Source organism: Pyxicephalus adspersus, chromosome 11 (assembly GCF_032062135.1).
Source record: "Pyxicephalus adspersus chromosome 11, UCB_Pads_2.0, whole genome shotgun sequence".
Taxonomy (NCBI): domain Eukaryota; kingdom Metazoa; phylum Chordata; class Amphibia; order Anura; family Pyxicephalidae; genus Pyxicephalus; species Pyxicephalus adspersus.
In genome coordinates, this window is record NC_092868.1 from 31,177,049 (window position 1) to 31,190,457 (window position 13,409).

At 38.0% G+C, this 13,409-nt stretch overlaps 1 protein-coding gene across 1 annotated transcript; it reads left to right on the top strand.

Annotated features, from left to right (window-relative positions):
* Positions 1–377: 377 nt before the first annotated feature.
* Positions 378–12,266, top strand: HINFP (histone H4 transcription factor). Its single transcript, XM_072425754.1, has 9 exons — positions 378–693; positions 3,005–3,231; positions 3,898–4,009; positions 4,131–4,283; positions 5,777–5,854; positions 6,577–6,697; positions 9,609–9,747; positions 10,869–10,993; positions 11,555–12,266. The coding sequence occupies exons 1-9, from the start codon at positions 528–530 to the stop codon at positions 11,772–11,774; spliced, it is 1,341 nt and encodes a 446-aa protein (XP_072281855.1). The 5' UTR covers positions 378–527; the 3' UTR covers positions 11,775–12,266.
* The last annotated feature ends 1,143 nt before the right edge of the window (positions 12,267–13,409 follow it).

Genomic DNA, 13,409 nt, shown 5'->3' on the forward strand with positions numbered 1-13,409 from the left:
GCTGACGCACAAAGAAATGTCAGATAACAACAGTGCAGCAAAATAAAAATCATTATCTGTTACTGGTTGGCTTTGCCTTTTTATTTCATTCACTCTGAAGGTAGTACGAACATATATAACAAAACAGCATTTCCTTCAGTAACAAAATATAAAATATTTATGAACTTTAATTGCTCTTTTTGTGTTTAATTTAGAAAAAAAATGAAAATACTAAACACATTTCCCAATAGTGCCACTTGCAAAAGATTGCACGGAACTGATCTTCTAATCCGCGTGTGCTGCGGTCTTTTTATGATGTCGCACCGCTACCTTGGTGAGGCGCGCATACTTCCTTGTTGTGACTGTGAGGGAAGCGGTGATTGGCTAGTTCAGTAGAGAAGGATTGACGGTTGTTATGATTGGTGTTATGGGTAGGGAAGTAGGTTTGTAGTGAGGGGGTGATCGGTGTTTGATAGAGCTGTGACCCCCGGAGGAGGAAAGCGTCTTCCCGGGTGTTAGCACAGCTTAAGTGGGCGCTGAAGTCTGCCATGGCAGGGAAGGGGGTGAAGCGCAGCAGCTGCTTGCTTCTTCTTCAGTGTGAATGGGACTCCTGTAGCTATGTTTGTTCCAGGATGGAGGAGCTGTGTTCTCACGTATCTGATCACCTCAGAGTCCAGCAGCTGGCCAATGGAGAGGAGCATGTCACTTGTGAAGGTAATGGCTCTGTCCTTCCCCCATCTGCTCACATTATTATTTAATCCCCTCAATGAATTTTCTGTGTTTGTAATTTGTAAAAAAATAAATCCAGACACTTTGGTATAAATCCAGACACGTCAGTATAAAGTGGAGCTGTCAGTAACAAGATAAGCATGAAACGAAATCCGGCCAACTCACCTGTTTGTTTTGAGCGCCTCAATCTCCTCTTCTGCTTCCACATAACTATTATTGTTATTTCACAGTATTTATATAGCACCAACATATTGTGCAGCGCTGTACAATGTCCATAGTCATGTCACCAGCTGTCCCTGTTTAATGTCTTTAAAGCGTACCTAAACTCAGAATTTTCACTTTTCATAAAAGGGTAGACAACCTTCATTTAAAGTAAAAATCTTGTTTGAGTTTTTTTAAGTTAAAAAAAAAGCAGCACCGCCCCTTTAATTCTTGATCGCCTAGGTGACCAAGAATGAACGGGAGTGCAGAGTTCCCCTGGATACCTTCGTTACCCATCCCGGGAGGCTCTTGGCTGCTCATGCTCATGCCCCAGCATCTCCGGCATGTGCAGAAGGAGCGCTTTGATCAATAGAGAAAAAAATCGCTTATCTCACGCGTGTCCTGTAAGATCGGCAAGTTTTTTCCCAATCTACGTCACCCCATTTCGTACCTGCGCAGTGCTGGATTGGGTGACGTAGGAAGAAGAACGGAGGAGAAGATGGTGCTCCCTCTCCGCCGGTACGAAAACGGGTACCGGGACGACACGAGACCCGATGGAAGAAACCTCCCGACGATCTGTGGGATTGAAGGTAAGTGTGATTTTTATTGTTTTGGGTTTACTTACGCTTTAACACGTTTAGTCTAAGGTTAATTTGGGGGGAAGCCAATTAACCTAACTGCATGTGTTTAGAATGTGGGAGGAAACCGGAGTACCCTAAGGAAACATAAACACAGGGAAAACCTGCGAACTTCATGCAGATATTGTCCTGGCCGAGATTCAAACCTGGGACCAAACGCTAACCTCTGTGCCACCATGCATGATCTTCGGTTATCTAGGTTGGCCATGCGTGGATTGCCGAGTTTCCCTGGCAGCTTACGCTGACACAAATGCGCAGCTCAGCTTTGCATTTTGCCAGAAACCCGGAATGATCAGGCAGGTAAGTCACATTATAGCAGAGGGGACATTGCCTGTCCCTTTCTGTAATAATGACCTGCCTGATCATACAAACCTAAAAATGGAATTCTAGTTCCACTATAATGCTCTTCTGGTGCTATATACACATCTATGTTGTGTCAGAAGAGCCGTCCATGGGCTCCAGTGAGAGGCCTTACCCAGGCAGAGATGATGCTATTACTGCAGGAAGGAGGAAGCATTTCCTAATGCGCATCCCCTTCCCATAATCAGAATGTAACTTTATAGCAAGTGACCTAGTGGAATTCTGCCACAGGGGCAGATCTTTACCAAACCTTTGTGAACACAGCCAAAAACTGCACAGGCACCAGAATGTACGCAATTGGGTCACCTCTGAACCAGCATTTCAGCCCAGGTAGGAGATTGATGGGTAAAGTCTGATCTAAAGATGGCACCGTCCTTCTTAATGCTTTTTATTTAGTTCTTTCAGTCTAATTACCTAATAGATTACCCTAACACCCTATTCCCTGTATAGATGTTTAGCGTTTGGAGCATTTTCTTTCATATATGGTGGAAGAACGAGGAGTGTCATGTTTTCCTCAATGTACTGGGAAATTCTGGGGCCTTTTTTGGTAGATTGGGTTCATATGGCAATATAGAAAAGATAAGTACAAAACTAAGCGGGCAAAAATAGTATATAGGTAAAATAAGTAGGGGGTAATATAAAGTGTTTACATTGTTCTTTATTACAATTAAAGAGCAATATAATATTTAAAGAAATTCTTGAGTTCTACAGTTTATTCCTATTATCCCATAAAGCACCTGCCACCACACATACCAAGGACATTAACCTAACTGCATGTGTTTGGAGATGTGGGACTGACGAGAAATTATATATTTGACACAGCAGCAATTCAAAAGTTTTACACCAAATGTTGTTCTGCCTGCAAACCTCCAGCCCACATCTCTATCACAGGTGATTAGACATTTGTAGTGTATCTGCAGTCAATACTTTGTTGTCCTTTTGGATCGAATGAGGAAGAATCAGTGATCTGGACCTGTTATCTGCACATTGCTTGTTGATATAATATTGCATTGATTTTGTCACTTGTCTATCTAAAATTGTTTAAATTATCATTTTGTTTATAAATTTTGAACAAAATCCTTTTGCTTGTTTTGCAGATGAGTTCTGTTGTTTATGGCAAGACTGTGGATTTTTTTCTTTGGATAGCCCAGCAGAACTTGCACGTCACGTTTATTTTCACTGTTACCACACCAAGCTGAAGCAAATGGGGCTCCAGGCACTACAAAATCAGCCAGATCTCAGTCCCTGCCAGTTAGATACACAGAGCCGAAACATGATTCCAGAACTCCAAGACTGCTTTGTATGTATGTGGGAGCAGTGTGAGGTGAGAATAAAGAGTATTTTCTGATTACTTGTTTTTTAGGTTTATGGTAAGCTAAATAACAGAAAACATATAAATATAAGTTTCAAATGTTTTTTGCCTCCAGCCAATGTGTGGTATGATGAATTTTGGGAGTCGAGTTCCCAATGAATACTTCTCCCTGTACCCTGATTTCTGAATTGAAAGTGTGTTCTCACACATTTTTACACAATAATGTCTCTTTATTCAGTTGCAGACATTGGGCATGCAACAAAGTTCACAGGGTGTCCTTCCCCACCTCCCTTCCTTCTGCAAGGAAGAATTACAGGTAGTCCTCTCTTTACGACTTACCTGTTTACCCACTGGCTCCTCCAACAAGTACACTGTACAAAACTGTACAGTGTACATTCACACAGTGTTTTCTCTTCGGTCTTCTGGTCTCTCTCTGTCTTCTTCCTCGGCGAACTGAACTTGTCACTGACAGGCCCTACACACTTGCAGCGCTGCCGTCCGGGTCTATCCTATGCTTCTCGCTTAACGGCTAACTCACTAAACGGCCAGGTCGCAGGAAGGGAGTTTTTGTTTTGCCCTTGCAGCTTTTTTGTTATATTGGGGACATAGGTTCTCCTTGAATAAATGTAGTCTGATTTTTGTGGACCTTTGGTTATGTATTTTCCTTTTGTTCTGTAGGCCTCATTTGACAATGCTGAGTGGTATTACAGACATGTGGATGCCCATGGCCTGAGTGCAGAATATGAAATGGCTGGTAAAGAAAACCGGGTCTTGATGTGCACCTGGAAAGGTGAGCTTCTGTGTGTGTGTGAATATGTATATATAATTGTGTATGTGCATGTTTATTATATATGTATATATATTTTGTATCTTTATAAATTGTTTATCACTGTCTGTTCATATCATTTCAGATTGTGATTGTTCCTGTAAAAGTAGATGCAAACTCAGGGAGCATCTGCGCAGTCATACTCAAGAAAAAGTTGTCTCCTGCCCCAACTGCGGGGGAATGTTTTCCAACAACACAAAATTTTATGATCACCTTCGGCGGCAAACTTCATTAGATCGTAAGTAAGGGAACGTGAGATGCAATAGAATAGGTTCCTTTTAGAGGAAGAATGTATTTTGAGTTGTTTGATTTTTCTCTGTTACAATTTTATGAAACATAGTCATACTTCCATACATTGTTAATTCTTGCTTTACATTAAACTGGGCAAGCTTTGTAAGATTCTGTAATCAAGTTTGTATTTGGATCTGAATAAGACCTTTTTTGTAATCTAATTTTGTTTTATAGTAATGCATATTATGAATTTGAAAGGTCTGTTCACCCAATGATGACATTACTTGTAAAGCTTGGAGCATTAACCAACCTCTCTTGTTGTGTGTGTATGTCCCTGTGTTTATTTTTTTCCTCTTATGTTTTGGGTCCCATGGGATAAGATGTTCTTGTTACAGTAGTTCTCTTTCCAACCTCTGTGTATTTCCTTGTGCATTTATTGCAGTAAAATACAGAAAAAGTGAGATACCCTTACTAGGGTTAAAAAAGAAATCCCACCACTGGGATCCCAGACAGATGAGAATCTGTAATGTAATTTCACCCATTACCATCTGCCTATAAAAGCTAAAAAAAAATTAAGGCTGACACCATCAAGTCATGATTACATTTCAGCAGACTTCTTTTAAACCATGTTAATACGTATTTGGTGTTGGTTCTTGTCTTTGTTTCATCAAGGTTATGTTGAGCCAACCTCTTTGTTATTTATTTAGAGCTCATAGTATAGGTATAAGGGGAAGAGGGGGAAAGAAAAAGGTTTCAGATTCAGGAGGTTTTTGTGCAAAAATAAATCAAGTGTGTATTTTTCAAGTTACAACTAGTACATACATCAAAGGTACATATTTATTTTAAGTTCAATATCCAAATGCATGTTATTGTCACAGGGTTTGGATACTTTATTCTAGACATAAGACGCCTTCCAATGTCATACAAAGTACAAATAAAGATTGGAAAAAAACAAGGTAAGATGGGGACCTGTTACGGTCGCATGATTCCCAACGCGTGTCGCTTGTTATAGGCTTCTTCAGGGGTATTAATTTGCAGAGATTGTATAATTTGTTTGGTTGGAGTGTTAAATTATACAATCTCTGCAAATTTATACCCCTGAAGAAGCCTATACAGGCGAAACGCGTTGGGAATCATGCGACCGTAACAGGTCCCCTTCTTACCTTGTTTTTTTCCAATCTTTATATGTACTTTGTATGACATTGGAAGGAGTCGTTTGTCTAGATTAAAGTATCCAAACCCTGTGACAAAAACAGGTATTTGGATATTGAACTTAAAATAAATATGTACCTTTGATGTATGTACTAATTGTAACTTGAAAAATACACACTTGATTTATTTTTGCACAAAAACCTCCTGAGCCTGAAACCTCTTTCGTTCCCCCTCTTCCCCTTTTACCTATACTATGAGTTATTTTAAACCATTCCCAGGGGCTCATCTTCTATTCAAATTCCAACATTTGTTTATTTATTTATTTATTTATTTTTGTCACCTATACAGAACATAGATTCCAGTGTACACATTGTTCAAAGAGATTTGCAACAGAAAGGCTGCTGAGAGATCACATGCGTAATCATGGTAAGTTTTAACAAAGCAAATCCTCTTTCCTTTATGCTGTGTGTTGGTATTGCACTTCAGTTTAACCATTTACTTCCTTGAGTTCAATAGAAATCAAATAGAAAGACCAAAATTAGCAGCATGAAATGAAAATCCTTTTAATTTTCTTACCAAAATATTTTTTACATGGCTACATAAGGCTGTGTACACACGTGCTATAATTGTCGTTGTCATACATCCATTCTGCTCTATGGAGAGGGAAGGGGGAGAATGACAAAGCGGGACCCCGCTCTGCTCTCTCCCCTTCACTTTCATTACAGGACAGACTTATGAACTATGAGCTGTGTACACACACCAAATCTTTTTCTGATATCAGTCCTAAGGCGATTATCGGACGAGAATCATCTGACGTGAATACATAGCCTAAGGCTGTTATTTGGTATACTGTTTTGTTTTTTTGTTCGTTATTTGTTAAAAACCAACACCTAGATATAAATGTAATTGTAAAATAAAAAAAAATGAACATTTTTTTCTGTTTTAATTTTTAAAATATGTTTAATTGCTGTATGGCAGCTTCAACCTTCCCCATGTAATCCCATTATTGGCTTTCATGTTGATAAGTGATTTCTGTGTAAAAGCTTATAGTATAATCCTAAAAGTTATTTAATTACATTTTTTTTTTATTTTGTGATGCATTTCTGCAACCACCTTATAATGTTTATTGCATTTCTTCTCTGTTACAGTAAACCATTATAAGTGCCCTCTGTGTGATATGACATGCCCTCTGCCATCCACTCTTCGAACTCACATTCGTTTCAGGCACAGCGATGAGCGGCCGTTTAAATGTGAGCATTGTGACTACAGGTGAATTAAGACATTTTCTTATATATGCCTTATTCCGATCTGTCCATATTTTCTTTATTGTTAAAGGCAGATTCAATATAAATAAATTGCATTAGATGCTGATTACACCTAGAATAGAGTCCTGTTTTGGATAAATCAAATTTAGTAGTCGCTATATTATATGATCTGTCTACTTCTGCATACAAGTTTATGCAGTGTTCTCCCAGCCCCTTTTAGTCTGGTGCACCACTCAGCAATTTTCAGTAACCATCCGGCTGTTTTTGGATGGTTACTGAGAAGTTTGGTCACATTACAGTGGCTGCCACCCGCCTACAGCTTCTTCCTACCCACCTCAAAAGATTTTTGGGGAGAATACTGTAATGTGTAATTTTATATCTATTAGAATCAAAAACTGGTCATGAAAAAAAAATTTTAGCTATGTAATTCCTTGTATTAGGACTAAGTTACAAGATTTGTAACACAAGTGGAGCTAAAATGCCAAACAAGTGTTATGTTTATACTATTTATTATTTGCTCGCTACATACGGATAGCTGCAAAATCTATATCATACAGACACATTGTGAATTCTGCCTTCTTACATATATGTTACCCACATGCCTTGCCTATCCACCGTTGTACATTGTACAATGTATACACAATATTTTTACATTTTTAAATGCTTTATATTCCCTATTTAATGTACAGCGCTGCGTAATATGTTGGCGCTATATAAATCCTGTTTAATAATAATAATAATAATAATGATTCATACTGTACACTGTAAGTTGCACACACCAAACTACTAATAGGAAAACAGGGCACTGCCTGTGCATTCGTAGCTCACTTTTGGTGATTGAAAGCTCAGACTGGTTCCATCTTTGCAAGCACAAGGAATTTATTGACAAAATAGGCTATTTAAATGATTCATGGAAGAGCAGTAAACTGTAACCTTGACATTTTTGTTTTTCAATATTTTATATTTTGGTCAGACCACATCTGGAATATGAAGTCCAGTTTTGGGCACCAGTTCACAAAAAGGATGTTGTGGAATTGGAAAGAGTGCAGAGAAGGGTAACTAAACTAATAAAAGGAATGGAGGAGCTCAGCTATAAGAGAGATTAGCTGAACTGAATCTATTCTCCCTTGAGAAGAGACGTTTAAGGGGGGATCTGATCACTCTATATAAATGGTCCATATAGAGAACTCTCTTCCCTATTCGTCACTTTGAGATCATTACAAAGAACAAGAGGGCACTCTTTGCATCTGGAGGAAAAGAAGATTCAGCTCCAGATAAGGAAGGGATTCTTCACTGTAAGGTCTGTGAAAATGTGGAATCGGCTCTCTCAGGAAGTAGTTTCAGCAACTATTATAGATTGCTTTAAGAAAAAGCTGGATGTTTTTCTAGAAGCACATATTATACCTGGGTATTAAGGATTTAAAGTAAAGATAATAGAGATTGTTGATCCAGGGAACATCTGATTGCCTCATGGAATCTGGAAGGAATTTTTTCCCCCATGTTGGACCAATTTGTACCAGGGTTTTGTTTTTTGCCTTCCTCGGGATCAACTATGTCCCTAGGGTTTTTTTCTGGGATATATTTATTTCCCTGGTGGTTGAACTTGATGGTCTTTTGTCTTTTTTTTTTTCAACCTGACTAACTATGTAACTATATTTACCTGACTTAAAAGAAAATTTTTAAATGTTGTATTAGTGTTTTTTTAATGAGTTCTGAACCAAAAATTTTAAAAAGGGCAAAAAAAGCATTTGTTACTTTTACATAAATAATTTGTTACTTTTACATAGGTTTCTGCATTGCATTATTTTTGTCATGACCAGTGCTATTGTGTGATTCGGTAGATTCAGAGATGACTTGTGATTTACAGCAGAATCCAGAGATATTGCAGTGAGAGAATAAGCAGTGTGAACTCAGAGGTGGTATTATTGATCCTCTCCAAGAAATTTTTATATTCACAATATACATATTTTTTCTATAATACATATTACAAAGGCTATGTTCACCCTTTCTAAAAAAACATGGCTGTTAAATGCTCCTGGAATTCTACTCTGCACAGCTAGACTTCCAGGATAATTTTCAAACAAAAAAACGCTTTCAAAAGTTGTACATGCATTTATAGGCCTACATTCTTGTTTTTAAATGCTTGAATAATTTGTGTGCTTTTCAATTCCGCAACCAATCCCCTAGCTTTAAAAATGCCTATAAAAGCCCACAGCACAGCTTTCATGAGCAGTTGAATGCAAGTCTGTGGAGGCGTATGGATGTCAAGGGACCCTGGAAGCTACATAAAGCTTCTGAACAAATACTTGTAAACACCAAAAGCCTGCTCAAAAAACAGATCTATTCATTTTCATTTAAATTATTTATTACAAGTCTGTAAAAACGCTTTAAAAAAACCTGAAGTCTGAACATGCCTTATGATTCATAATACACTTATGTGAATTGAGCCTCATGCTGCTCTGGTAATTGTAAACTATTGGTAGTTCTACCTTTTTATAACATTTATCCACGTGGTTTTATACTTGTTTATTTAGCTCTTTGTGGTATACAATTAATAATTCAGTAGGGAGATTGAGACGGCACATTATGGCCACAGCATTAAAGGAAAATTTGAGCACAACATACAATGCCACAGTAAGAAGCTAAAGAGGACGTCTGTGTTAGAATTCACTAGTGGCTCATTGTGTAAAATAATATATCCAGGCAGTTTAAGGGAATGGTAACATTATTTTAATATGTAGTTATCTGTATAAACATTTCAGGTGAATACGGAAATACGGCTAATATGAGGCAGATTTTATGAAGTTGTACTAGCAGTAGGCAAATGTAATTTATTACATTACTGGACTTCAACATAGACTTTACCGTTCTATTTTATTGGGCAATGTGTCTGGTAGATGTATATTTTTTTTCAGTTGTAAGAACCTGGTGGACCTGAGAAAACACCTGGACACACACAGTAAGCTGCCAGCATATTGCTGTGAATATGAAGATTGTAGCTTTACTGCTCGTTCTCTGTGTTCTGTCAAAGCTCATTACAGAAAGGTTCATGAGGTAAGTGGTATGTACAGGTAACGTCAGTTCTTCTGTCTGCATGTGTACATAATACATACATTTTATTAGTTTGCAGCTTTTTTGTTACAAATATAAATCTAATGAACATTATAATTTATTTGTAAACATTTCTGGACTGGAATCCATTCCAGCCTGTAGTGGCCAAGGCTTACTAAGCACTGCTGTTTCATTTTGCTTGCTTGGTGTAAAACTTGGATCAGGTGAAGCACAGAATATATACACAGTAAACAAAAATAGAAATATGAATAAACGATTTGTCACTAGGGTGACTCCAATCTCAGTTTTGCCCCTGATGACCACCAATCAGAATGAATGCCTCTGACATCCACTAGTTTATGGGAACACTGTCTGCTACTTTTACCTTTACAATTGGCACACAGTGGCTGATTACATTGGTTACTGGTGGCAACAAACCGGTTGCTTTTTTCACAGTTGTTGAGATGAATTTGAACCAAAATACACATAACACATTTTCCCCCTTTTTGTATTAATCTCCCCTGAAAATAAAACGGCAGGCGTTATCAGTCTTCAGAACATAACAAATTTTCATGAAAGCCATATCCCATTCCTTCATGTGTATAGAGAAACATTCTTGCATAGTGTAAATAGATAAAAATGTCACAAAACCACTTCCAACCTCAAAAAAGGCAGGTTATACAAGCTATATTTTTGCTCTTTGTCCATTACAAAAGATTCATTCACCAGCTTCTTGAGCTTTGACTGGAATGGTGGAGACAGAGGCTTTTAAGCAAGCTGAAGGTAGATTTGTTGGTGTAATCGCATTGAATAAAGTGGAAGATATAGGTTACTGTTATCAGTAATTATCACATATCATGACAACACATGAAATACCACCTTGTGCTTCTCCTGCTTGGGGTTTTCTGCTGTTCATATAGGAAGGGAGTTAATTCACTGTTTTATACTCCACCATTTCCTGTCCTATGAAAGGAGTGCAGATTCCATCCTGGGTATGCAGTCACCACCAAGTGTAACTTTGGATATCTTTGAGGGATGTGGACAGATATACCAAAAACATGTATGTGTTGTCCAGTGTGTTATACAGGTTTTCTTTATTATAAATAATTGTCTTTCACTATTAGGGGGACTCAGCTCCCAGGTACAAATGTCATGTATGTGAGAAGTGCTTCACTCGGGGAAACAACCTTACTGTGCACCTACGCAAAAAACATCAGTTCAAATGGCCATCTGGACACCCAAGGTTCAGGTAATATTTTTTATTGTTTCTGTGATGCTTTTCTTTATAACCTACAGGGTTGCCAGTAAGCGCCTTCACCAGTGCAAAAGATCTGAGCATACACAGTCAGTAGTGAGGGATATTTGAAATGGGCAGACCGAGTGGTTGAAAATGGTTGAAAAAAGGTAGCCCTTGCTGCCCTTAGCCCCATCTTCAGCCCATTTTTTCCCCTCACAGGCAGATTCAGGTAACTACAGAGTAGCCAAAATCCCAAAAAGCCAAAAAGAGTATGCTCTTGCATGGTACTTAGTATCTTCCTGCGAACTGACGCCAGCTCTGGCATCTTTCCAGAGGGCTGGTGATGTCACACCTAGTGATGTAGAAAATTGAGATATGTTTAAGTATAACTTTTTTTTTTCTGGCAGGGTCTTTAAATGGTTAAATCGGGAAAAGCGCATGCTTACCAAAGACGCAGTGCATATGCCTTTTGATCCGGATATACACTTCTCTTTTGTCATCAGTATTGTGCACATGTACAGACTCTTTATATTTAGGTAGAATGCAAAATAAGTATTTTTTTATTACCCCCAGGTATAAGGAGCATGACGATGGATTTTTGCGCTTGCAGTTGGTGAGATATGAAAGTGTGGAACTGACAGAACAACTGATGAAAGAGCGTGAGAAGCAGGGTGCTACATTGGATGAAGCCTCTACTTGCCTGGTTCTCAACCAAGGAGGTAGCACTGGAGCTGAAGGGACAGATATAGAGAGGACTGGGTTGCAGAAGGACTATAGATACCTGCCACAATGACAAGTTTACAGAAAACTCTATTATGGAAAGAGGTTGTGAGGCCCAGCCAAATCATTGGGGACATTGTTAAATCTAGCACAGGCTGAAAACTCAGTTTGTGCCGCAGAATAGGAATAATTTACCCTCACAAGCAGTGTGCTTCAGGTACTGTACTGAGCCATCTATACACCTGAATTTATTCAGTGTACTTTTACTAAAAAAAAAATTACAGTTTTTATAATTATTTATGTTTCCAAAGGTGCACAATTGTGGACTGTAATAAGCACTTTATATGCAGAATCATAAAAGTTGTTCAGTTCTTAGTGTGCATTTGTTTTTAATACCTAATGGCCTGTTAATAATTTTCAGCTATGAGGTTTAGCATTTTTGTGCTATCACCAATTCTTCAAATTATGGGCATGAGTCATCAAGGTGAGTTTTCCATCCGTCAACATCTCAAAATCAATTGAAAATCAAGATTACATTATCTTGAATAAAATGTTCTGTTACCAGCCTGGCATAGAAGATCATATTGATGTGAGTTGATTTACACAGGAAAAAACATTCATACAAAGATATGAATGATCTCTGACTGGTGTGCTCCTAGCCAGGGTCTGCTGAAACTGTAATAGACCTGCTTCCTCTGCCTGCAAACAGATGGTTGTCACCTCTTAACAGGAACTGTTTAAACAAGCCACTTCCTGGCAAGATCTATGTATAGTTAATAAAAGCTGCAGATTCCAAATAAATGAAACATTATATTAACTTGTTTTAAAGCTTGTGGAAGTTTAGATCTACTTTTACTAATCTAATATATTTCAGAGTTTATGCAGAGACCTAGAACAGCCTTTCTCAACTAGGGTTGCTCGAGCTAGCAAAGGTTTTTGTTACCTGCATACGATGGAATGCGCAAATTAAAGCATACCCTATACTCAGAATTTTCACTGTACATAACAGGGTACACAACCCTTTCATGTAAGGTAAAAAGTTTATTGTTTTTAAGTGCAACACCCTTAAAAAAAAAAGAGGGGGGGGGGGGGGTTTGCAGCACAACCCTCTAATTTTTGATCGCCTAGGCAAGGGCTGTCCAAACTTTTTGCAAAGGGCAAGATTTGGTGAGGTGAAAATGTGTGGGGGGCTGACCACTCAGCCTGACATTCTTTGAACCATTAATGTGCACTGGCAAGCTTGGACACTCTTCTCATGCCAAGCACCATAATAGTTTTTTTGTTTTACTATAATATATAATTTTATATATATATATATATATATATATACACACACACGCACGATTATGTTACTGAGTATCTAACAGTTGTGTATAATTCAACAATATCAGTAACCTTTAAATTTTTTAATATATATTAAAAACAAGCGATAATACAGCACGAAATGCGTGGAGGATGATTGTTGAATTTTACAACTGTTAGTTACTTGGCAACATAATCATATATGTGTGTGTATCTGTATATATAGATACACTGCCTTTAAAGTCCCTCATTTTTTCTTTTTGTATGTGGCAGGTGTAATTTTGCATAATTTAATGTGGGAGATTCCAGGTTTGTTTCTGCTTTGTGTTTTACACTGCATAATGGGGGGAGGACTGTGTGTTTCTTCTTTGTGTTTTACACCGCATAGTTGTGCTGTTCTGGGAAT